This window comes from Mustelus asterias, chromosome 12, assembly GCF_964213995.1.
Source record: "Mustelus asterias chromosome 12, sMusAst1.hap1.1, whole genome shotgun sequence".
In the NCBI taxonomy this organism is placed as follows: domain Eukaryota; kingdom Metazoa; phylum Chordata; class Chondrichthyes; order Carcharhiniformes; family Triakidae; genus Mustelus; species Mustelus asterias.
Window position 1 is genome coordinate 66,393,608 of NC_135812.1, and position 27,581 is coordinate 66,421,188.

A 27,581-nucleotide genomic window follows, 5' to 3' on the forward strand; every position below is an offset into this window, starting at 1 on the left:
GGGAAGGTGCTGACCAGGTCATTAAGGTTGGGCATTCAAAATTTGCACTTCCCACGCACAACTAAGATTCAACCAGTTGTTTTAAAGCATAATAAATGTGGTATGAGATGATTGAACAGGTCATAGCACACAATAGCACCATAAATAAACACTTAATGCCTCTGATTACATAATGGACAGAGAAATCTTGTGCAACGTGTTAAGCATTTGCAACTGATGCCTGCTCTGACAAAGGGTCATCCAGATTCAAAACATTAACTCTATTCTCTCTCCATAGATGCTGTCAGACCTGCTAAGATTTTCCAGCATTTTCTGTTTTTGCGTGTAATACAATTTATATATAATACTGAGACATCAGGACACTGGGCTAGTGAACTTGGAGAGATGAAAAAAAATGAATATTTGGAAGTTTAGCCTAATTTCCTATGGGTTTGCAGATTATTTATGCATGGTTCCTCCTCAAGGGATTGAGTGAGTGAGGCAGAGGTCATGATTGGGTACAAAATGTGCGATTGGTGAAAAGAGCAATGTTAATGGCCAAATTGATGTTTTCTTATTTCATGCTGTATGTTATCATGTGCACAGCTTTATGGTAGATACTCACATAAATAATGGTACTGGTACATCACTGCATTGTGTAATCAGTACCAGCAAATTTGACTCAAAATAACTTGTTGACAAATTGTGTTTTGACCCCTGGTCCTTGAGGGTAAACAGTATCTGGATCCACTTCACATTTGGCGCACATCAATGATCCGGAAGCAATGAGAGCTCTTTCAGCCACATTATGATATTTAAGATCATCATTCATTCAGCATCATGAGAACCAGTGCAAAAACACTATTTGAGAAAGGTCAGTTTTAAGTGGACAACTGATATATTAAATATCTAACTTCTATCATATTCATATCTTCTAAGATTAAGTGGGAGCCTAGAAACAAAATTTATCTCAATTAAAGGAAAAACATAAAACTTTCAAACTTCATTAATACACAAGACAGGGAGATGCCCAAGAAAATGTGCTTGAGCTAAGTAAGCATTACCTGATATGCACAAATGTCTTGAATATTGGAATACGGAGTAAACTTTCAAAATTTACATATGATGCCAAACTTGGAGGTGCGACAAAGAAAGAGTGAAGATGACATAAATTGACTGCAGCAGGACAGATAGGCTAGCAGATTGGGTAGACAAGTGGCAGATGGAATTTTATACAGAAAAGAGAGAGGAAGTGCATTTTGGCAGCAGGAGTAGGAAGAAGCAATATCAGTTTAATGGCATAGTTCTAAAGACTATGCAGGGGCAGAAGGGCCCGAGCTGGCTTATGCATAGAACTTTGAAGGTAGTAGGACATTTGAGAAAGCATATAGTATCTTGGAATTCATGAATAAACAGAGGTATTGAGTACAAAGACAGGTCTTGGTATGAAGGAGAGTCAGTGCAGACTCAATAGGTTGAATGGCCTCCTTCTGCACTGTCAGGATTCTATGGAAAAGAGGGGGAAAAAACGTTCATATGCAGCAATTGGTAATGGCCTGGAACTTGCTGCCCAAGAGGGTAGTGGATGCAGAGACAATCAGTCCTCCAAAAAGGAAATAAACTTGCACAACCAAAGGGATAAAGCAGAAGAGTGGGACACACTTGCTCCATGGACAACCAGTGCAGAACTGATGGGCCAAATGGCCCCAACTCTGCTATAATGATTCTTGGACTCAAAAAGACATGAATAAGTGATTAAAATGGAAATAGAGGAGAAGCTCAATGCACAATTTAGAGGGAAATGGGAAGTTGAATAAATTTAGGAAAATAGAAAAAATAAGGATGGCATAGTGATTAGCACTGCTGCCTCACAGCGCCAATTCCGGCCTCGGGTCACTGTCTGTGTGGAGTTTGCACATTACCGTGTCTGCATGTGCTTCCTCCAGGTGCTCCAGTTTCCTCCCACACTCCAAAGATGTGCGGGTTAGGTTGATTGGCCATTCTAAATTGCCCTTTGTGCCAGGGGGATTAGCAGGGTAAATATGAAGGGTTTTGGGAATAGGGTCTGGGTGGGATTGTGTTCGGTGTAGACCCAATGGCCTTCTGCACTGTAGGGATTCTGTGATTCTATTCTATAAAGCAGGGGTCTCCAAACTTTTCAGTATCAGGGCCACATCGTATATTTTACACATTTCCGGGGGCCAAAGAAAAAAAATTAGTTTTATAAATGAATGAATAAGTTTTATTTGAATCATCTTTGTAATCAGCATGATATGATTCAGAACAAAAAAGAGAAATGTGACAATTACAAAGAAACAATGACGTGCTTACACTGAGAAATGATATATAATGAGTAAAAATGTCAAACATTAGCAAATGCTCTGACAAAATAATCAATTACTTAACTGCAGATGAGAAAAGCAGGCTATTCATTTTTTAATTAATTTTATTTACTGAAATTTTACAAATGTTTACTTGAAATGAGAATTTGCCCAATTTTGTGGCACACAATAAGAAAAATAAACACGCCCCAAGAAAGAACTTCAGTAAAACAAAGCAAAGAAATTCAAAATAAACTTGAACCATTAATAAAAGGTCGAACAAAAATAAATTCAGTTTGCACCTTTCTACACAATTCTGGCAATTGGAGTTTTCAATCGTAACCAACAAATCATGAAGTTTTGCACAAGATTAACGGGAATGATGGAACTGCTTTTTTTAAATTTCAAAATATTGCTGAACTGAGGTTTCAAGCTTGAAGAGCCAATTATTAGAATGGACTTCAAATGCTCATCAGATAAGTTTGCTCGATATTTGGACTTGACATACTTCATTTTTGAAAATGTTTGTTCACACAGGTACGTTGTACCAAAAACTGATACAAATCCACAAGCAAATCGCTTCAAATTTGGAAACTCTCAGGCTGCAAAGATTTATAAAATTGGATCAGATTTCCTTTTTTATACTTGTCTTTCAGCATGTCATCTGACTGGAGATCAATAATTTCCATTTGAAACTGACTTGGGAGTGTTTCAACATTGCAGCCAAATGGATTTTGAAACAGCTTTATTTCATCTGTGTTTCCATCAAGATCAGAAAATCGTTCCCGAAATTGTTTTTGCAAATCCTTAATGATTTCTGTTGCAAATGAAGAAGCAAATTCTGCTTCACTTTCTTCATGAAATTTTTCACAACATGGAAAATGAACCAAGTTATGAACTTTCATTGCTGTCCTTGAAGTAGCATCAGTTTTGCCCTGAATGCCTTGACATGCGCGAATAGATCACAAATCAAATTTGTTTCACCTTGCAACTTCAGAGTCAATCGATTCATTTGGCCTGTCACGTCTGCAAAAAATGCCAATTTCCAAAGCCAGTCAGTGTTTGATACAAATGGTTTGGGTCAATTCTACTCTGTGAGAAAGTTTCCAATTTCCTCTCTGAGCTGAAAGAACTGTGACAGAACCTTTCCACAACTAAGCCATCGAACTGCTGTATAATAAGGCAAGTCACCGAACTCAGAATCAGTTTCGTTCAGAAAATCACGAAACTGGCGATGATTAAGCCCATGAGATCGAATGAAATTCACTGTTGAAACAACAGGTTTCAGAACGCAAGACATATCCACATATTTTCCGCGCAATGCTTGTTGATGGATAATGCAATGAGAATCCACCAACCTCACAAGCTTTTGGGATTTGTCCAACCAAACCTTTCTTCACCCCAGACATGTTCTTTCCTCCATCAATTGTCACGCATTGCAGTTTAATCCACTCCAGGTTATATTCTAACACAGTTTTTTGCAATTCTTTGAAGATGTCTTCTCCAGTTACTGTGCTGTGCATGCTATGCACTGATGCTAATGCTTGTGTCACATTAAATTCACTGTCAACGCCACGGATGAATACTAGGAGTTGTGATGTGTCACACACATCAGTCGATTCATCAAGTGCGAGAGAATACAACTGAAAATTTCTTGCTTTGTTTGCAATTTGATGAAGTATATTGCTTCCTATATCCTCAATTCTACGAGCAACAGTATTTGGCGCAAGACTGATGATTTTGAACAGATTTGCTTTTTCTGGGCATAACTCTTCCACTGCTTCCATTATACACTCTTTGAAGAGATCTCCATCGGTGAATGGCTTTCCTCTTTTAGCCAACACATAAGCTAGTTTGTAACTGGCCCTGGTTAAAGCTTCATTTTCAGTTATCTTCTGCGTAAAAAAAGCTTGTTGGGAAAGCAACCTGCGTTGCATTGATACAAATTTTTCCGAACGCTGTGTTCTTGTGAATTGGGAATAACTTGGTTCATGTTTGGTCTCATAGTGCCGACGTACATTGTACTCCTTCAAAACTGCAACAGTTTCGTTGCATATGTCACACAAGGCTTTATCACCTGCTTGTACAAAGAAGTACTTTGCACCCCATTCTTCATTAAACAGGTGGCACTCACTTTTCTTTTCTTTTTTCCTTCCATAACTGAATTGGTCTGAATTGCCGCCATCATTGTCCTCGCTCATTTCGGACAGATGGAGCTTACAGATTGGATAAAGCAGCTGTCACTCAGTCAATGCAGAGCGACAATTGGATAACAGATGTCTCAATTGCTGATTTATTTAATGAACTGTCAGTCACAGGGCGGCAGCTCTGATTGGACAATAGGCCAGTAAAGAGGGCGGGGATTCCCATGGGTCCATCAGACACCGTGCGGAGCGGCAGCAAATGTCTGGCCTGTGGCTTCCATCCCCGTGTCCAGATCCTGAGTCAGTGGCGGGGTTCCGGACGCGGGAATCCCGTCCCGCCCCACTGGCTGCGGGCCAGATGTAGCCCGCGGGCCGTAGTTTGGAGACCCCTGCTATAAAGGATGCAGAACTGTCCCTAGAGGAGGATAATGTTGAAGAATGCTACATAGAATACAAAAAGAAATCTGCGCACATAATAAGAAAGTTAGAGGGGAGGCTACAATTCCAAATAAAGTGATGATGAAATAGAAGATGAAGGGAAAAACAGAAGTTTCCTTGAACAATTTATTACAGAGGAAAATATTACTCTTGCATCCAGTAACTGTAACAGTGAATAGCCAAGTGGATTTTGGAATGAGTGATGCAGGAGAATGCAACAGATTAAATGGTCTGGAAACAAGTAATTTCCTTGGCCAGACTATATATATTCTAAGATGCTGAAGCAGGGACTTGGGAGAAAATAATTACTGGATACAGCAAACTTTGTGCAGAATTGAGAGCAAGTAAACATAGCACTTGTATCTGACATTGTAGACAAACATGAACCATAGAATCCCTACAGGTTAGAAGGCGGCGATTCAGCCCATCGAGTCTGCACCAACTATCCAAAAGAACATTCCGCCCCGCCCTATCACTGCAGCCTCACGCATTTACCGGCTAATCCACCTAACCACATCTTTGGAGGCCAAGGGGGAATTTAGTGTGGCAAATCTACTTAGCCTGCACATCTTTGGACTGTGGGAGGAAACCGGAGCACCCGGGAGAAACCCATGCAGACAGTCAGTCACCCAAGGCCAGAATCGAACTCAGATCCCTGGTGCTGTGAGGCAGCAGTGCTAACCACTGTGCCACCAATTTTAAGCATTTAAGCCTGTAGTAGCCGTAATATTTACAGTAATAATGGAAATCACTCTGAAGTGTAGGCAGTGTACCTATATAACAATCATTTAACAAGAAACAGCCAGCTTTGATTTGGAAGGAATATTCCAACCAGACAAGTTACAGGGGCATCTTTGCAGACCTAATAAATATGATATATTTTATTTGAACTTTGAGAAAACTTTTAATACAGTTGACTTCTATGTAGACTATCATCAGGTTCCAGGAGAGAAAGGAAACAGAGTACTGATGAGAGGCATAATGCCAAGGTGGGATAAATGTTGAGTGGAGCACCGTTTGCAAAGGATGAAATTGGTCTTCGATGATGCAAAATGAGGAATAGTGAATTGGCAGGTTGCTTCACACCTTTTTAAAAAAAAAACTTGGGTGGAAAAGCACATCCAACGAGGATTAATAGGTGTGCTGAATCACTCTCGCCGAATTTACGCCACCACCAATTTCAATCCCATCAATTCTAATCTAAATCAACGAGCAAGCCTTAGGAAACTACTATGTTTACTGCAGATGGATTGAAGGTATGCTAGTTACTCCGTTGTCCCATTGTAGATCATTGTGTCATTTTGAAGAGAGGTTAGCACAGATATTAATATATGTTCCCAGAAAAGGGGCTTAGAAACAACTTTACCATGTGTGAAATTATGCCCCAAATAAGCATGAGAATTCTGCTCAACTAATTCTATATGGCATTCAAACTGAAAACCAGTCGAAGCAGTGTTAAAATCAGTATGTTGGTATCAGGTGAACATAATTAGCAAATTCCAGCTCCAAAAGAGTTTGGGAAGGATAGCATGTGATATGTAATTGCCAGAATTACTACTGTGCTGGGGCTATAGATATTAATGAATCAGCCTGAAGGACCATCCTGGAGTCTACAATAATCAAAGATTAATCAACCTGGACAGTGCTGCAAGCAATTTAAGAGTTAAATGTGTCTCTTTCTTCTTTGAACACTGGTTTACTGGTTTAAAAATATTACAAATTGGAAAAAGCAGTTTGACTTGACGGGTGGGAGGTGAGGAAGAACGAGGTTATGTGATTAAAATCTGCACTACCAGCGTCCTGAGGAGGGTTACCATTGACCAGAAATGGAACTAGCCATATCAATACTGTGGCCACATGAGCAGGTCAGAAGCTGAATTTTGCAGCAAGTAACTCACCTCCTGAATCCCCAAAGCCTATCCATCATCTTTACAAGGCACAAGTAAGGAGTGTGATGGAATATTCTCCACTTTCCAGGATGACTGTAGCTCCAGCAACAGATGTTCTGCTCTGTTCAGATGAAAGCACCTTAAGCAGTCACTCCCTCCACCATAGATGCACAGTGGCAGCAGTGCGCCATCTACAAGATGCACAATATAGCAACTCACCAAGGTTCCTTTGACAACACCTTCCAAAACCGTGACCTCTACCACTTACAAAAACAAGGACAGCTATACATGTGAACACAAAGGCACAGTGGCTAGCACTACGGCCTCACAGTGCCAGGTCCCAGGTTTGATTCTGGCCTTGAACGACTGTCTGTGTGGAATTTGCACATTTTACCCCCATGTCTGCGGGGGTTTCCACCAGATGCTCCGGTTTCCTCCCACAATCCAAGGATGTGCAGGTTAGGTGGATTAGCTATGATAAATGTGCAGGGTTTCAGGAAGAGGTTGGAGGGTGGGCCTGGTTGGATGCTCTTTTTGGGAGTCAGTGCAGATTCGATGGATTCTTTCTGCAAATTTGGCATATCCAGTACAACTCTCACCAATTTCTACAAAAACACCACAAAGCATCCCTTCCAGTTGTATCACAACTTGGTATGGCTCCTGTTCTGAACAAGATCACAAGAAACTATAAAGGGTTGTGAATCCTTTCCTCTCCCCTATGTACTCTATGAACGGTATGTTTTGTCTGTAACAGCTCACAGGAAACAATACTTTCCACTGTATCCCAATACATGTGACAGTAATAAATCAATTTAATTGAATTTCTACCACTGCAAGCTCACCACCTCCAAGTCATTCATCTTCCTGACTTGAAAATATATCACCATTCCTTCACTGTCACTGGGTCAAAATCCTGGAGCTCTCTCCCCAACAGCATGGTGGGTGTACCTACACCACCTTCCCTCAGGGTAATTAGGGATGGGCAATGACTGCTGGCCTAGCCAGCAATGCACGCATCCCATGAGATTAAAAAGCAATAAACGCAACCAGTTGCAAACCTTAGTATAGGTCCAACATTAAAACAATTCAAGTACTTATCTAAATTTTGAAAGTCAATGGTAATGTGTGTGCATTTCACACCATCAAACCACAGCTCTCTACTGTAAATACATTTTTATCCAAAGATGCAGTGGACTCATAGAATCATAGAAACCCTACAGTGCAGAAGGAGGCCATTCGGCCCACCGAGTCTGCACCGACCACAATCCCACCCAGGCCCTACCCCCACATATTTTACCCGCTAATCCCTCTAACCTACGCATCCCAGGACTCTAAGGAGCAATTTTTTTTAACCTGGCCAATCAACCTAACCCGCACATCTTTGGACTGTGGGAGGAAACCGGAGCACCCGGAGGAAACCCACGCAGACACGAGGAGAATGTGCAAACTCCACACAGACAGTGACCCGAGCCGGGAATCGAACCCGGGACCCTGGAGCTGTGAAGCAGCAGTGCTAACCGCTACCTGGAAGATCTATATTTTTAGAAGGTGCTGCAAACGGTTACATTTTTTAAGGTCACCTTTTTCCCCAAAGGTCGATATCATGACTAATTATTAACGAAGGGGGGGGGGGGGGGGAAGAGTGTCAATCAGTGCCCCCCCTCCCCCTCCCTTAGATTAAATGCAAATGACTTTTCGATCTCAGCTGTGTTGATTCAGTTAACGCGGGAATTAAGAGATTTGAGGTAGGGCTATTGGGTCATTTCGAAATCCAATTTAAATCAGGCATCAGTATAAAATGACGTTACATTAAAAAAAAACAAGATTAAAGTCTTACAATTGCCCACTCATTTTTGCATCTGGGATTTTTTTTCCACATTTTTGTTTTCATGCATGCCCCCTAGCGGAATGTAAAATGTTAATTTCCTGCGTCGAAAGGCAAAAAAATCATCAGATTTCACAACAACTGCTAAAGTCGGACTGACATGTCACAGAGCAAGTTACAAAACAGGGAGAAAAGCAGTTTCAGAATAAGACACCTTAATCCGTTCTAGTGGACTGTGGCAACTCCCTTTCACCAACTCGCAGTCTTTAAACTTTGTTTAAAACCAGGAATCTCATTGCCCAAATATCCTCCAGTTTCCGAATATAGTATCAGAATTTCCGGATCCTTTACCCATTTTCCAATTTTTTTTTGGGGGGGGGGGGAAATAATGACTCCAACCTTAGTGACTCCAATCTTGATTCCAATCGCAAACCATTCCTCTCAACTCATTAAACTGCGCTGAAATTTCCCGAGGCCAGCCAGCCACAGGGCACATCTGGCTGCTCTGAAATTGCAAGCAATTCCACGCTTTGCAACGTGTAACTGAGGTTGAACTTCCAGTGCACAGACAATAATAACAGCACAGCCGGCTACAGAAAGCAAATTCTGCACGATTTGATCGAGTTAATGAGAATGCCAGTTATTTTTGCGAGTAGCTCACCTCTAGAATCTCCACGTAACTTGCAGGGAACCATCCCCTGACCCCATCCTTCTCTCCTTCCCACCAGCCACCGTTCAGCACCTGTAAAACCTTGATGATCTCCCCAGCCTCGAACTTGAGTCCCTGCTGATGCTGGTCCCCGCTGAAGGCGTACAAAGTTTTGCACAGAACTCCGGCCATAGCGGATTCCTCGCTGTTCTGCGAGCTGGGCTGGCGAAAGATCAAAAAGTGTGTGTTTTTCTCTCTCGCTCTGCTTTTTCTTTCCCCCACCACCTCCCCTCTTCCTCCTCCCCTCCCTCGATCGAGATGTTACACTCAGAACTCCCTCATTGTTTGTCTCAACCTCACGATATGACTCAGGGCTGAGGTCATGCCGAATTGGGTAGGATTGACAAGAGAAGGGGGGGAAGAGAGAAGTGCAGCCGTTCCGATGATTTCCTCCCTCTATGTTTTCAGCGGTGGAGTTGCTTTTGCAATTCTGAATGGTGGTGCTTTGACGGGAAGGAAACCCAACTGATAACTCTCCCATTGTAAATCATTTGAATGTGTGCGGTGATGGGGATCGGAGTTCCCTAGTGTTCTGAATAAACAAACAAAATAACATTCACCAGAAGTAACAGTTGCATATCAGGCTCAACAAGGTCCACACATTTCTTTTTAAGCATCTCGCCCGTGTGTATCTTTTTTTTTGGTAATCATGATCCTCATATCTGATAACCATTATCTATTTATGTTTTGGTTTTTGCTTCTTCAGTAAACTCATTCAGACCCGACCCCTCCCGTTTCTCCACAGAAATGGGGACTTTAAGAGAAATAAGACAACACATCCCTAACCCATTCTAGTTCTTCAGATCCTCGTCTTTAAATAATTGAAATCGTGCTCTCCTGGCTGTGGCAATACTGCTTCTGTTGTCGGGTTGCAGATTCCTCTCCTTCCTCAATCCTCACTTAAAACGGGCTGTTCCAACAAACGGGAATGTCGTTTCACAGGGGACACCGAATGAGTCAGATTCCCTGTTAAAAGTCGCACCAGGTTCGTGCCAATCACTTCCTAGACCCCTCTTTTTCCTGGTGAAGGGGTGCTGCCTACATTGTAATCTGCAAACTGGGATCAGCTCCCCTCCCCCCCCAAATGTACCCAAATGTACAAGTGTCTGACAAACAGGATTTTTACTTCTCCTATGTGGAGATGGCAAGTGTCCCTGGGTGGCATTTGGAAATTTAGTTCCTTCTGAATTCCAGGCACCTCTGTTATGGGTGTCAGGACACTGGCTTACCCTTCCTTGTATATATTCTCTCTCTCTCAGTTTTTACAACAATTGGCAATCGTTTCATGGACATCGTTACATTAGAAATCATAGATTAGTCCCCAACAGGGGTGGAAGCAAGGGCTGATCGACAGGGAGTTTTGAATCCTGCCTTCAGGCTGTTTCCCTAAAATTGGGGGATGACGTTTGTGGAGAGGAGCAGCAAGCTAGCCAATTGACTCATTTAAAGGCCCATTAAGGCCTGTGAACAATATGAACAGAAGCCAATTTGGGATTTTCTGGTCAGCCTCTAGGTCCCCACAGGTGGTGGGGTCCAGAGGCAATTCCCAGATAGCAGACTGAAGGCAGCACTCCAGCACCATTACAGGCCCGCCCTGCCTATTTAGGTTCACTGTGGAGGGCCATCACCACCCCTAACCTCCCCCTCCGACCACTCACAATGATGGCCAGGCTGCTATTTGTTTGTGGAATGTGGGCATCACTGGCTGGGCCAACATTTATTGCTTATCCCTCATTACTTTGATATGGTGGTGTGTGCTGCCTTCTTAAACAACTGCAGTCCATGTGTTGAAGGAATATCCTTGGTGTTAGGAAGAGATTTTGATCCAGTGACTTTGAATTTGAAAATGTTGGAGGGAGAGCACCTTCATTTTGGGCTGTCTTCACCGTGACATTCTTCTGCTGCTTTCAAGCTGAAACCCTCCAGCTTTGGGAGCCCACTCACCATCCTTAATTGGACAGTGACTCGGTCGTCTGACCGCTAACTGGCCACTCAGCGGAAAACCACATGATTATTTCTCTCTCAGTGCAGGGTTCTGACCCCAGTTTGTATTTGGGAAAATATCTGAACCGGGCTTTGATTTGACATCTCATCCAAAAGACAACACCTCTGGCAACGTAGCACACCCCTACCATGCATTGTGACATCCTGAGGACCACGAGAGGTATTATATAAATGCAAGTTGTCTCTTGTGTTGGATGACTTGTGTAAAACCTACGGTGATAGATCTTATAAACCATCTGCTACACAGGTATTGTACAGAGAGTAATATGTTGCTGATAGAACCATAGAATCCCTACAGTGCAGAAGGAAGCCATTCTGCCCATCAAGTCTCTCTGAAGGAGTAGCTTACCCAGGCCCACACCATCCTATCCCTGTAATCCCATGCATTTACCATGGCTAATCCACCTAATTTACATATATTTGGACAAGAAGGGACAATTTAGTATGGCCAATCCACTTAATGTGCAAACTTTGGACTGTAGAAGGAAACCGGAGCACCCTGGAGAAAACCCACAGACATTGGGAGATTGGGCTATGGGTCACTGAAGCACAGACCAAAGATGACCCCAGTTTAATTTATGCAATGAGTAAGAAAATCTTGGCTGGGGCAGGAATGAGCACAGAATAATTGACCTCAGTCCTCCCTGTAATGGAAGGAAAATCAGGCAAGATTTCTCTTCCTGATAGCATCAGTGCTAGCCTAGGTATCTGCTCAAATTAAGAGATTGAGAGGTGATTTTATTGAAACGTACAAGATCCCGAGTGGACCTGACAGTGTGGATGCTGAAAAGATGTTTCCCTTTGTGGGAGGGACCAGAACTAGGGGACGCAGTTCAAAATTAAGGGATCTCCCATTTAAAACGAAGGTGAGAAGCAACCTTTTCTCTCAGAGAGTCCTGAATCTTTGGAACTCTCTTCCCCAGAGAGTGGTGGAAGCAAGGGAATATTTCAAAGGGGGAGATAGATAAATGTGATTAACAAGGGGCGTCAAATGGTATCGGGGCTAGGCGGAATGTAGAGTCGAGGTCACGAACAGATCAGTCTTGACCTTATTGAATGACGGAGAAAGCTTAAGGGGCCAAATAGCCTACCCCTGCTCCTAATTTGTATGCTTGTCACAAAATAGAGCTTGAACCCTCAATCTCCAATCAGCTACCAATAAACCAAGCATGCCATCCATGTAAATTTTAATGGATGGTATCACTGTATTTTTTTAAACGTTTGGAAGAAGGAAAAATGATACAATATATCAAGCCTTTTTCTTCTATGGAATATGTATAAATGATGGACCCTCTCCAAGCCACTTGATTTTCGAAGCAAAGGTTCTGGCCCCTTCTCCAAAGCTAAGAATAAGACAAATCAAGTAAATGCTAAAATACCTAGCTAACCTTACATCCTACATTACACAACTGAGGTCAATATATTTTCAGGTACACCTAGCTTTGAAACCACATCCATTACACAACATAGGTCAATATATTTATAGATACATCTTGCATTGAAACCATAGCTGCAAATTTTAGTCATCTCTCATTCATTATGTTGTAAAGATGATGATTTCTTCAACACAGTTTTTATAATACTTTGATTAAAGTCAACCACCTTTAATAACATATGATGAACAATCAACATTGTGCTATTTGTGTATAAATAGCATTAACATCAACATTGATTTGCATTTTATTATACCTTTAACATAGCAAAACATCCTTTGGCATATCACAAGAGTGATATCAAACTAAGCTTGACACCAAATCACATAAAGAGAAATGACAGATGACAAAAAGTTTGGTCAAAATGTTAGTGGCTTGGAGGAGGAGAAAGGGGTAGAGAGGTGGAGAGGTTTGGGAGTGAAATTCCAGAGCTTAGACCCTAGGCCAACAATGCTGGACCATTTGAAAGTGAGACTGTACAAGAGGCCAGAATTTGGAGGCGCACAGAGTTCACAAAAGGTTGTAGTTCTGGAGGAAGTTACAGAGATTTTTTTTCTTTCATGGGATGTGGGCTTCACTGGCTGGCCCAGAATTTATTCCTCATTCTTAATTTCCTTAGAACTGTGTGGCTTGCTAGGTGATTTCAGAGAGCATTTTTAAAGAGTTAATCATATCGCTGTTGGTCTGGAGTCACATGTAGGTCAGACTGGGTATAATTGGCAGATTTCCTTCCCTAATACAAAGGTTAAGGTCCCAGAGGGATTTGAAAACAAGAATAAGAATTTTAAATTTGAGAGGTTGTTAGATTGGGGTTTGTGTGTGTGTGTGTGTGTGGGGTGGGGGTGGGGAGGTGAGAAATGTAGGTGATGGTGAACAGAACTTGGTGCAAGTTACTGGGTAGCAGCATTTTGACTCAAATTTCCTTTGAGAGCAAGATAGGAAGTCAGCCAGAAGACTATTGGAATAGTCAACCTTATAGCAAAAGCATGATAAAGAGTTCGGCTGTTGATAAGCTGACACAGTAGCAGAGTAAGTCGATGTTATGAAGGTGGTTATAGGCAGTCTTGGTAATGGAGTGGATATGTGGTTGCAAGCTCATCCTGGGGTCAAGCACAACACCAAGATTGTCAATGGTCTAGTTCAGCCTCAGACAGTTGTTGGGGGGAAGGTAGGACTTGGTGGACAGGAAACACATTTTTAACAGGAACCAAACAGAATGGATTCCTTCTTCCTAATATCAATCTGCAGTAAGTTTCCACTCAGCCAGTGCTTGGTATCATAGATGTCATGTGATTTATCAGAGCCAGTGAAGTGGCAGAGGGAGGTGCAAGTGAGTACAGCTGGGTGTTGTCAGTGTAGATGTGGAACTTGATGTGTTTTCAGATGATGCCACTTAAAAAGCAGCAAAAATATCTGGAGAAATAGGAGGGCTTTCTAAATATTCTTATTGATTATTGGAATGTTCTTTTCACTGTCCTCTACTAAGTATATTTCCACACACTCATCACTCACACCCACTCCAAACTACACAGACTCCCTGTGGTCTAGCAGACTGTTCAAGATCCCTTTTCTCACCACCACCTCCTTTTGTGATCCTGCTGTACCCTATCTGTGCAGTTTTCACCAGAGCTCTCCCATTACGCACATTTCATTGTTCCAACTGTGGTTTATGTCTTCTTCCCAACGTTTGTTTCTGCCATTAGAGACTCTTTTCCAAGTACAATTCCTACCCTCTTCACATTTGGTATACTACCCTCTCATCTTTGTAAACTGTCACAAAGCTTATTTCAACCTAGATTTTCGTTTGCATGAAAAGCTCCATGTAAGTACACTATATCAATATCAATCACTATATCAATTCAATATCAGTACATGGGAAGCACTATATCAGTAGAAGACTCAGTTGCTGTAAAGTTTACTAAACACAATGACAATGTTCCTTGAAATACATATTTAAATATACCTCATTGTAATACAATTATCTTAATGCAATCTACACACCCAATGATATCATCATTAATTTCATTTGGAATGTGACTTCCTTAATTTTTATACATAATGACGAAATTGCATGGAAAAGGAAGTCCAGCCTATTTATAATATTACTCACCGACGTGATCCAGTGCCAACTGTTCTGAATCCTATGTTGCTGCAATGTGAATCCAGTTTCCCTCTTTGCATCTGAGGATTCAATTCAGCATAGTCAGAATGCATTTTGTAATCATGTCATAACTCAGTAAAGTCTATCATCTTCCTACACAATCGTACAGACAAATATATTCAATTATACCTATAAAATTGTTGGACATAAAGTGTACCAATTCACAAATTACACAGCACTTGGCTTTTCTCTCTGGCTGTTTATAAAAGCTCTTATCAAAGTCACACATGACATTCGATGTGAATGTGACAGAGGTAAACTTTTCCTTCTCCTCCTTCTCAACTGTCTGTAGCTCTTTATGCAGTTAAACACACCATCCTCCTCTAACATTTTTCCACAGTCATCTAGCTGGGTGCAACTGCTCTTGTCTGGCTCTTGTGTTTGATTCTCTGACTAATCATAGTCAGAGAATCACACACAATGGCTCGCACACTATTACCTCTGGTGTCCTCCAAGGATCTAATCTTAGAACATAATATAAGAATATAAGAACTAGGAGCAGGAGCAGGCCATTTCACCCCTTGAGCCTGCTCCACCATTCAATAAGATCATGGCTGATTTTTTCGTGAATTCAGCTCCACTTACCCACCCACTCACCATAACCCTTCATTCCTTTACTGTTCAAAAATCTAAAAACTTTCAACAAGGTCACCTCAAGTGTTTTACTGGGCAGGGAATTCCACAGATTCACAATCCTTTGGGTGAAGAAGTTCCTCCTCAACTCAGTTCTAAATCTGCTCCCCCTTATTTTGAGGCTATGCCCCCTAGTTCTAGTTTTATCCGCCAGTGGAAACAACCTCCCTGCTTCTATCTTATCTATTCCCTTCATAATTTTATATATTACTATAAGATTCCCCCCTCATTCTTCTAAATTACATTATTATCCCAGTCTACTCAGTCTCTCTTATTTTTCAGCTACATGCCTCTCCCAGCCTTGATGTCTCATTTGATCCCAAGGTGAGCTTCTGACCTCATATTCATGCCAGCACTAAAAATACCTATTTTCACCCCATGTCTTGGCTCTTCTGCTACTGAAACCCTCATTCACCCTCTTGACTTGACTACTACAACACACCCTGGGCTGCTCCCCCACATTCTAACCCAGGCAAAATTGAGGTAATCTAAAACTCTGCTGCCCACATTTAACTCGCAACATATCCCATTCCCCTATCATCCCTCAGCTCACTGAATTCAGCTTCAAGTCAAGCAATGTCTTGATTTTAAAATTCTCATCCTTGTTTCCAAATCCATCCACAGCCTCGCCCCTCCCTATCTTCTCCAGCCCTGTTAGGTATCTGTGTTCCTTTTAATTCTGTCTTCTCGTGCTTCCCCATTTTAATCAGTCCGCCTTTAGTGGCCATAGCTTCAGTTTCCTTGGCCCTAAGCCCTGGAATACCCTTCCTAAATCACTTCACCTCTCTTTTGCTCTGCCTATCCATGTGTGGCTCGGTTTATAACTTTGTTTTATAATGCTCCTGTGAAGCACTTTGAGATGTTTCGTTACATTCAATGCAGTACAAGTTGTTGATGTTGCAATTACTTTCGCAGTTGAGCTTCAACTGCTCCTCCACTCATAAATTATGAGCTTCCTAAAACTCGCGTCAGTGACATTTTTGGAGGTATGCAAAAAAGAAAAGGCTTACAGAGGGGTTTCACTTTTGCTAAGAAGCATTAGTAACCACCATCATGTGTTCTTTATTGTTGGTCAGTAGTGGAAAATTTCTTCACCCCAGCCACCAGAATGCTTCCCTTTCAGCCAGTGTATGCTGACCGTATGTGCTGTGTACAGTTGATGATTGATCCTGATGCAGTGTTTCAGTGTCCTGTGTGTTTGTCTTCTGCTTTAAAGGAAGTTAACATTTCTCTTTTTTTCCCATTTCGTTGCCTTTCAACATCTCTCTTCTCTTATTTTTTTGCCCGTCATATTGATGGTGCTGGCACAGTTAGGCATCCACTAATATAGAGGCATAGACAATGAATGTGGCACAGTGGCACAGTGGTTAGCACTGCTGCCTCACAGCACCAGGGACCCAGATTCAATTCCGGCCTTGGGTGACTGTGTGAAGTTTGTATGTTCTCCTGTGTCTACGTGGCTTTCCTCCAGATGCTCCAGTTTCCTCCCACAGTACAAAGATGTGCAGGTTAGGTGGATTAGCCATGTTAAATTGCCCCTCAGTGTCTCAGGATATGTAGGTTAGGTGGATTAGTGGGATGAATGCGAGAGGTTATGGGGACAGGGCCTGGGTAAGATGCTCTGTCGGAAAGTTAGTGCAGACTCAGTGAGCTGAATGATCTCCTGCTGCAGGAGTTGTATGTTTCTATGATAAGAGTGCTTGTACTTCATGCCTCTGTGCTCAAAGGCAACAGATTTCTTTTCTCACTTACTGATAATTTCACTTACCTTCTACCATTCGCATTATTCCGCGTCATTCAGGAGGTGGTGAATGATGTACATGTGTGAATGCACTTTTTCCAAAATGTAGAGAAGTGAGCTGGGAGGTCTGAAAAGATATCGAATACAACTTATTAGTAAATAGTGTTTCTTTCTGAAAATAATTGAAATACCAATCAGCTGTACAATACATCATAGAGGTGTTCAAAATGAAGGTGAATGAAAAATGGCCATACTTATACAGTGGTTGTCAGCAAGACATACACAATGGGAGAACACAACTTGGTCTTTTGTAAAGCAGAAGGTGCGAAGAGCAGCAGCAGCAAATTTGGTATCGGTTGCAAGGAAAATTCTGTCATAGTCTTAGCCGTACAAGAAGAAATCTCAAGTTCCTCATTTTCCTCTCTATTTCTGTCTTGGGCGCTTACATTTCATAGAATCATGGAATGCGGTGGCACAGTGGTTAGCACTGCTGCCGCACAGCACCAGGGACCCACGTTCGATTCCCAGCTTGGGCCCTTATCTGCGTGGAGTTTGCACATTCTCCCCGTGTCTGCGTGCATTTCCTCCCAAAAGACGCGCTGGTTAGGTGCATTGGCCATGCTAAATTCCCCCTCAGTGTTACCCGAACAGGCGCTGGAGTGTGGCGACTAGAGGATTGTCACGGTAACTTCATTGCAGTGTTAATGTAAGCCTACCTGTGACACTAATAAATAAACTTTAAAAACTTCATAGAATCCCTACACTGCAGAAAGAGGCCATTTGGCCCATCGAGCCTGCACTGACAACAATCCCACCCAGGCCCCCAACGCTATGGGGTAATTTAACATGGCCAAACAACCTAACCCGCACATCTTTGGACTGTGGGAGGAAACCAGGAGCAAATCCACGCAAACTAGGGGAGAACATGCAAACTCCACACAGGCAGTCACCCAAGGCTGGAATTGAACCCAGGTCCCTGAAGCTGTGAAGTAGCAGTGCTAACCACTGTGCCGCCCTCTTGCTCTGTCATAGGTCTTTGCTCATATTGATATTCCAGAGTGGAACAAAGCAGTACGCTTGTGCACTATGGTGCGTTACTATCTGCTCCCTTTATCTTATCCATATCTGGTGTCTCCAGTTCCCACTCAGACTGTTGAATTCTATAATTCCCTAATGCAATAGCTTACAATATATTTGGCGTAAAATGTTAGAGTTCATTTTTTGAACTTATTCAATGTTCCGAATAGAAAAGAATTAAATAATAAAGAGTTAATGAAAATATATTTTGCCAGCATTAAATTATTCATTGGTTCATCATTATTCACAGAACAAAATTAATCATTACATTGGGGCATAAGTAATGCTGTCTTATCTGATGATGATTCTATGTCTCAAGCGGAATCTAATATTATGTTTGCTTGACTTTTGAGGTTCTATTTGCTGTACAGTACAAAATAACTCCAGGGGAATCAACGGTTGTTGTAGAAAGAATGTGTGAAATAGAGACAAAGCAGGGATTGAGAGAGATAAAATATGTTGAAAACAGATAGAGAGACTGCCAGGTATCTGGAGAACAAACTTGAGCTTCCAGGAGAAAAATAAAGCATAAGAGCTGAAGGCAAAAGCATAACCGATGAAATCTCTTTAAATTTTCCAATATTTGCTGAGGTAATTTTACTTAACAAGCGATTTGACCAGCTATACTGCAGGGTTATTTATTTAATAGATACAACATGCTTCAAGTGTGATAAATGGAACTTCATACTTTGCAATTTGGCATTGTTTTGTTTATATTTTATCATATACAGTAACTGGTTAAAACAGCATGTCTATTATTTAAGAGACAATGTAAAGCATCTTTGATATAGGCAGTAGATTCTGCAAGGACTGTACCATTATTCAAGCTTGCTTCAAGTTTTTGAATGGAAGTCTTAAATGTCCATTTAAACAGAAGCCCTTAATAACATTAGGTAGTGCTACAGACCTATTTAGTAAATGATACAAGATTCAAATTAGTTCAGTATTTCACTAAGGTATTTTACTAGCCTTCACCATGAAGATGTAGGAAAAAATGCCTAGTTAATATCTAAGTCAAAAGCTAACCAATCTCATGTAAGAGTCACAGAGATGTATTAATGTAACATTAAATGCGAAAAGAATGTTGTAATTACCAGGAAAACTGGAGTTGAATCTTCTAGTAAAGACCGAGAGGTGAGCTAATAGAAGCCATAAGATTATGAAGGGGGTTGATAGGGTAGAGAGGATAGAGAAGTTATAGTCACTGATAATTCAATAAAGAATTAATGATTGGCTTCTTTGTCCACCGAGTCAGAATGTGGACCTTGCTACCACATTGAGTGTGTGAGGCAAATAGCGCAGGTACTTTTCAGGCAACACTAAATCAGTACATAAGGGAAAAAGGAATAGAAAAATTCATTGATAAGGATAGATAAATAGGGTGGGAGCAGGCTGGTGTGGAACATAAATGCTGGCACAGACCGGCTGGGTTGAATGGCCTGATTCTGTGCTGTTAGTTGCATATAATTCTATGTTAACAACATTCTGTGCAAAGACTGCTAACAAACTTCTTTTCAAATCTTTTCATTCACGATAGACAAAGCCCCCACATCAAATTTCCAATTCCTCTGACTCACCATGAGTTATTCAAAGGAGCTTCTGCTAGTATATCTTAAATATTCTCCCAACACTACAAAGCCATGCTGTAGCCAAATAACCTGGAAGTGAATCTGACAACCAAACCAGCCCTTAAAAGCATACTGTCCTCAAAAGTAGCATTTGAGAAGGGGAGGGAGTGGGGAAAGACAGATTTACACTTTTTATTTTGTCAAATGATATGTCTAAAAAACTGAAAGAATATTTTATTTTGTAAATATTTGAAAATACAAGGTTTTCAATCCTCTCCAGAAAGTATTGGATCATGCTGAAGTAGGTACTAGGTTGTCTTTGTTACCTGAAGAATTAAAATCAGAAGGTAATCTGATTTTAAAGGGTATCACATTCAAGCATTACTTTGTTCACATACTCGGTAGAAATCAGGATTAAAAGCCTTGGCTGATTTTGCCTTTCCTGATCCAATGCTGCTAAGGCCAATTGATGGTCTCTGAAACTGAGTTGACACCAATTAATTTTGTTCAGGCTGACATTCACCCGAAAAAAATAAGTTTCAAAAGAGTTTTGGTGGTCCCAGGCAGCCAAACTTTAAATTTTGACTTTCCAACAGCTGGGAGTTAACTTAAACTTAGTACAAAGCCAAAAAGTGATAAAGTAAGAAGTACAGGAAATGCTGGAAAGATTCCACAAGTCAGTGGAGAGGACAGATCAGTTACTGCTTTTCATAGAATCCCTACAGTGCAGAAGGAGGCCATTTGGCCCAAGGAACCTGCACTGATAACAATCCCATCCTGGCCCTATCCCCATAATCCCACCTATTTATCCTGCTAGTCCCCCTGACACTAAGAGACAATTTAGCATGGCCAATCCACCTAACCTGCACATCTCTGGATTGTGGGAGGAAACCGGAGTGCCCAGAGGAAACCCATACAGACATGGAGAGAATATGCAAACTCCACATGGTCACCCAAAGCTGGAATTGAACCCAGGTGCCTGGTATTGTGAGGCAGCAGTGCCAATCACTGTGCCATCGTGCCGCTAAAACATTCATCAAAAATGTATGATATTGAATAGAATAGAATAGAATAGAACTTTATTGTCCAGGCAAAAGTAGGAATTTGTCTTTGGCTTCACCTCCAGTAACTCATAATCATACAGCCATTTGTTTAAAATGAGTGAATATTTCATCTATACCTACATTCATACATATTTGTATATTTAACATACATCCATACCATACAAACATAACACATTGCACCCTGCCATTAAAGCACCTACTGCAATTGAATAAATAAAAACAGTGGGTTGAGTTTACATTGTTATTTAGTAAACTTATGGCACTGAGAACAAAAGACCTCTCCGACTTGTATTTCCTGGCAATATAATTCTAAATGTGGAGATGCCGGCGTTGGACTGGGGTAAACACAGTAAGAAGTTTAACAACACCAGGTTAAAGTCCAACAGGTTTATTTGGTAGCAAAAGCCACACAAGCTTTCGGAGCTCTAAGCCCCTTCTTCAGGTGAGTGGGAATTCTGTTCACAAACAGAGCTTATAAAGACACAGACTCAATTTACATGAATAATGGTTGGAATGCGAATACTTACAACTAATCAAGTCTTTAAGAAACGAAACAATGTGAGTGGAGAGAGCATCAAGACAGGCTAAAAAGATGTGTATTGTCTCCAGACAAGACAGCCAGTGAAACTCTGCAGGTCCACGCAACTGTGGGAGTTACAAATAGTGTGACATGAACCCAATATCCCGGTTGAGGCCGTCCTCGTGTGTGCAGAACTTGGCTATCAGTTTCTTGGCCATCAGTCTCGCAGGAGACACAGAGGGATTCATCAGGCGAATGAGGCTGAGGGAGTTCTTCCACAAACCCCAAGAGGCCAACAACGAACACAATGAGACAGCCAATGAACCGGAACAGCCGACAGAGAGATCCGCAGTGCATCCGAAGAGGAAAGAGTCGAATTGGACTCCTCCGGAAGGCCGCTGCCCTCGACTTGACATGTATGCCCAAGCCGTCAGGAGGTGCGTCAACACCAAATTCATCAGCCACACTCACAAGACAGCCCCGAACATCACCCAAGCACAACGTAACGCCATCCACGCTCTCAAGACCAACCGCAACATTGTCATCAAACCAGCAGACAAAGGAGGGGCCATCGTCATACTGAACAGAAACACGACAGCGCAGAGTCGCTGAGCAGAAACTGATAGCCAAGTTCCGCACACACGAGGACGGCCTCAACCGGGATATTGGGTTCATGTCACACTATTTGTAACTCCCACAGTTGCGTGGACCTGCAGAGTTTCACTGGCTGTCTTGTCTGGAGACAATACACATCTTTTTAGCCTGTCTTGATGCTCTCTCCACTCACATTGTTTCGTTTCTTAAAGACTTGATTAGTTGTAAGTATTCGCATTCCAACCATTATTCATGTAAATTGAGTCTGTGTCTTTATAAGCTCTGTTTGTGAACAGAATTCCCACTCACCTGAAGAAAGGGCTTAGAGCCTCGAAAGCTTGTGTGGCTTTTGCTACCAAATAAACCTGTTGGACTTTAACCTGGTGTTGTTAAACTTCTTACTGAATATAATTCTAAAACAGCAGCCCAAAGGGAGCTTTTCAAATTGAGGATATGAAGAGTGAGAGGGATCACTGATGAGGGCCTGAGTTTTCCTCTTAACTGAGTTGTTAAATAAGTTATCAAGCTGTGCCTTCTGTCTACCAATGATTTTACCTGCAGAGTTGACAATTCTGGCCAGCTTACTTTTGCATTTCACACTTAGGTTCCCATACCAGATTGTCATGTTGAATGTTAGGATGCTCCCTACCAGACCTTTGTATACCCTTTCTAACACATCTTGACTCACTCCAGACCCTTTCATTTTCTAATCAAAAACAAATGCTAGCTAGCCTTTTTAAAAGTACAGTCGGTATTCTCCGTGAAGCTCACCTTTGGTCTCTATATGTTCCCAGATGAAACACCCTAAAAGCTTTACCAGTTGGTCATTCAGATACAGTGCTGGCCTTGGAAAGGGTCCAGAGGAGGTTCACAAGAATGATCCCTGGAATGAAGAGCTTGTCGTATGTGGGATGGTTAAGGACTCTGGGTCTGTACTTGTTGGAACTTAGAAGGATGAGGGGGGATCTTATTGAAACTTACAGGGTACTGCAAGGCCTGGATAGAGTGGACATGGAAAAGATGTTTCCACTGGTAGTAACACTGGTAGGAACTGGTAGCCACTGGTAGGGTGTGGCTTTTGCTACCAAATAAACCTGTTGGACTTTAACCTGGTGTTGTTAAACCTCTTACTGTGTTTACCCCAGTCCAACGCCGGCATCTCCACATCAGGAAAAACTAGAACCAGAGGGCACAACCTCAGGCTAAAGGGATAATTCTTTAGAACAGAGATGAGGAGGAATTTCTTCAGCCAGAGAGTGGTGAATCTGTGGAACTCTTTGCCGCAGAAGGTTGTGGAGGCCAACTCATTGGGTGCCTTTAAGACAGAGACAGACTTGATTAATAAGGAGATCAGGGGTTATGGGGAAAAAGCAGGAGAATGGGGATGAGAAAAATATCAGCCATGATTGAATGGCAGAGCAGACTTGATGGGCCGAGTGGCCTAATTCTGCTCCTATGTTTTATGGTCTTTTGGTCTTACAGGGGTTCACACATGTGCAGGCCATTGCTATATAAAAGTAGCTATTTGCTTTTATCTGCACTGATCTGCAGAGCATTTAATTGACAAAGAGTGAACCATTTCTGAAGGGTTGCAGCATATTGAAAGTAATTTCCTTCCATTGTCATTTTATCTTTTAAAAATAGTCCCACTAAAGCCTTATCATTGCATATTTAAAATAAATAAATATTAGATCCTTTGATTCTCATCTCGTTGGTACATATCTGGAATGAAGAATCAACTGATGACTATAAAACCATTGTTGATTGTTGGAAAAACCCATCTGGTTTACTAATATCCTTTAGGATAGGAAATCTGCCGTCCTTACCTGGTCTGGCCGACATGTGACTCCAGAGCCACAGCAATGTGGTTGACTCTCAACTGCCCTCCAAGAGCAACTAGCGATGGGCAATAAATGCTGGCCAGCCAGCGACGCCCTTGTCCCAGGAATTAATTTTTAAAAAATGGAAAATAACAAGACTTACACAACTTATAAAGGAATAGGACAGTGGGAAAGTGTGGTGAACCATCGTTGGTTCCCACTGGATAGTACTGGGCCAGGGCTGGCCAGCACTATGGGAATGTATATAGGTTACTGTGGGATTGTACTAATGTTGTTGTTGGGCGAGGGTGGGATTGATACACCTGTGGTTGTTACTGTTGTGGCACATCCCAGTCGGGCTCCGCCTCCTGGGAGAGGTATAAGACCCCCTGCTCGGACGGGACCCCTTCAGTCTGGGATAGTGTGTTAAAGTTCTGATAGTTCCATTGTTAGTTAATAAAAGCCTTCTTTTACCGAAGCTTTGAGCCTCGTGTCCAATTGATGCGCATCAATTTTATTAACTAAAATTAAATTCTCGACGGAAGGGAAAAAAGAAAGGAGAGTATGGAGCAAATCCTTAAGCCAGAACGTCTGACGCTAGATCCACGTGCGATGGGCGCTTCTAACACCTTCGACCACTGGCTGAAGTGTTTTGAAGATTACCTAGCAGCCTCCGCAGCGGTCACCACAGATGATGGCAGACTCCGGGTCCTCCATGCGAGGGTAAGCGACACAGTCTACCTCGCGATCCGTGCGGCCACCACTTACCCGAGGGCCCGCGAGCTTCTAAAAAAGCGCTATACGAAACCTCCTAACGAGATCCACGCTCGTTACCTCCTCGCTACATGACGTCGGCAGTCGGGCGAAACCATGGAGGACTACGCCAATGAGTTCTTGCAGCTAGCCAGGGGCTGTGACTGCAAAGCTGTGTCGGCTGAGCAGAGCATGTACGACCTCGCCCGAGATGCGTTTGTGGCCGGGGTCTTCATACATCCGTCTCAAGCTGCTAGAAAAGGGGAATCTCAACCTGACCCAAGCCATGGAATTAGCTGAAATGTTTGAGGCGGCTTCGAAGAGCTTGGTCCTGTATCCGGAGGAGCACGTGGAGACAACGTGGCAGGAGCAGTCGCAAATCCCTCCTCGCCCCTCGGGCTTGAAGTGCAGTGTTATGGCGTGCTCCCATGTGGACCAGATGACGGCTGCAGCCCCATGCGGCCCGCGGTGCTACTTCTGCGGAGGAGCCAAACATACACGACAAAAGTGTCCCGCTAAAGCGGTAGTCTGTACCACATGCGGTAAAAAGGGGCATTATGCGAAGGTGTGCAGATCGAAGCCCAAGAACGGCAGTGCGGCCTGTGACCCTTCGGAACGGGGATCATCACCATCGTCGTCGAAGTACTCACGGGGTTCGTCCACGTGCGAGTCCAGGACGAACCCATTGCGGTCGACGGAGTCGGAGGAGGATGACCACCAGGGGTCGCTACGTTTGGCGCCCTCACCCATGTGCGATTCATGGGGGCGGCCATTTTGGTCGACGATGACCATGAGCGACCAGCAGGGGTCCTCAGCATCGACCTCAGCTGCCTGCAGTGACGTTCATGGACCAACGGTGGGGTCGATCACCCTGGACCAGGCTAAGCCTCACAGGCTTGATTGTTCGATGATGGATATACAGGTAAATGATCATGCAATTTATTGTCTGTTTGACAGCGGGAGCACTGAGAGCTTTATCCACCCTGACACTGTGAAGAGGTGTGGACTCCAGATTCAACCTGCCAAACAGACAATCTCTATGGCATCAAGGTCCCGGTCTGTCGCTGTGCTAGGACGTTGTGTGGTAATTTTGAAAGTGCAAGGCACAATTTACGAGCGTTTCAGGCTCCTTGTGTTGCCGCATCTTTGCGCACCAATTCTCCTCGGACTAAACTTTATGGTCCACATGAAGAGTGTGATCCTACAGTACGGTGGGCCACTCCTTTCACTGACAGTGGGAGAACAGCTGCAGTCTCCAAATTGTCCAAAGCGCCCTGCCTGCAATCTTTCTACGTTAAAGATCACCACACCCTCTTTATTTCAGAATCTGGTACCAGGCTGCAAGCCCATCGCTACTAAAAGTAGGCGTTACAGCACTGAGGATCGGATCTTCATCAGATCTGAGGTTCAGCGACTCCTCAAAGAAGGGATCATACAGCGCAGTGTTAGTCCGTGGAGAGCACAGGTTGTGGTGGTCAAGAGCGGGAACAAACCCCGGATGGTCATTGATTACAGTCAGACCATTAACCGATATACACAGCTGGATGCGTATCCTCTCCCGCGCATATCTGATATGGTCAATCAGATTGTGCAGTACCGGGTGTTCTCCACCATAGACCTTAAGTCCGCTTACCACCAACTCCCCATTCGCCCAGAGGACCGACAATACACGGCCTTTGAGGCGGATGGTCGTCTGTATCATTTCCTTAGGGTTCCATTTGGTGTCACCAATGGGGTCTCGGTCTTCCAGCGTGCTATGGACCGAATGGTGGACCAGAACAGGCTGCGGGCTACCTTCCCATACCTGGATAATGTCACCATCTGCGGCCGTGATCAGCAGGACCATGACACAAATCTCCAGAACTTCTTACGCACTGCATCTCGCCTGAATTTGACCTACAACAGGGAGAAGTGTGTATTCCGTACGCGCCGGTTAGCCATCCTGGGATACGTGGTGGAAAACGGGGTCATTGGCCCTGATCCAGACCGTATGCGCCCCCTTGCTGAACTTCCCTTGCCCGCTAGCGCAAAAGCACTGAGAAGATGCCTAGGCTTCTTCTCCTATTATGCGCAGTGGGTCCCCAACAACGCGGACAAAGCCCGTCCACTTATTAAGTCCACGACTTTTCCACTCACGCCAGAGGCCCAATTGGCCTTCAAGGAATTGAAACACGACATCGCGAAAGCCACGATGCACACGGTAGACGAATCCATCCCTTTTCAGGTGGAAAGCGATGCATCTGATTTCGCCCTGGCCGCCACACTTAACCAGGCGGGCAGGCCCGTCGCGTTTTTTTCCCGCACCCTCCAAGGCCCTGAAATTCGGCATTCGGCGGTGGAGAAGGAGGCCCAGGCCATTGTGGAGGCCGTCAGACACGGTTCATCCTGATCACGGACCAGCGGTCCGTGGCGTTCATGTTCAACAACACGCAGAGGGGCAAGATCAAGAATGACAAGATCTTGCGGTGGAGAATTGAACTCTCCACCTATAACTACGATATCATGTATCGTCCAGGGAAACTCAATGAGCCCTTGGATGCCCTCTCGCGCGGAACATGGGCTACTACGCAGGAGGATCGCTTGAACGCCCTCCATAATGATCTGTGCCATCCTGGGGTCACTCGGCTCTACCACTTTGTCAAAGCCCGCAACCTGCCTTACTTGGTGGAGGATGTCAGGTCGGTGACAAGGAGCTGTCGGATTTGCGCGGAATGCAAACCGCACTTTTACCGACCTGACCGGGCACATTTGGTCAAGGCCACTCGCCCCTTCGAGAGGCTGAGTGTTGATTTTAAGGGCCCCCTTCCCTCAACAGATCGGAACGTGTACTTTCTGAACATAATAGATGAGTACTCCCGGTTCCCGTTTGTTGTCCCCTGCGCGGACACATCGGCTGCCACGGTGATCA

At 43.3% G+C, this 27,581-nt stretch overlaps 1 protein-coding gene across 37 annotated transcripts in view; it reads right to left on the reverse strand.

Annotated features, from left to right (window-relative positions):
* gas7b (growth arrest-specific 7b) overlaps nt 1-27,581 on the reverse strand; it is a 718,490-nt gene that overhangs the window by 461,981 nt on the left and 228,928 nt on the right. For 33 of the 37 annotated variants that reach the window (XM_078225370.1, XM_078225385.1, XM_078225378.1 and 30 more), the window contains 3 exons: nt 17,305-17,404; nt 14,853-14,923; nt 9,258-9,467 (listed from right to left, as the gene is read on the reverse strand). In XM_078225370.1, coding sequence (XP_078081496.1) covers nt 9,258-9,467; nt 14,853-14,923; nt 17,305-17,320 — 297 coding nt within the window. In that variant the 5' untranslated portion in view covers nt 17,321-17,404. Of the gene's footprint in view, nt 1-9,257; nt 9,468-14,852; nt 14,924-17,304; nt 17,405-22,871; nt 24,263-27,581 lie in introns of those variants that run through there. The other 4 variants (XM_078225396.1, XM_078225395.1, XM_078225397.1 and 1 more) reach the window with 4 other exon arrangements.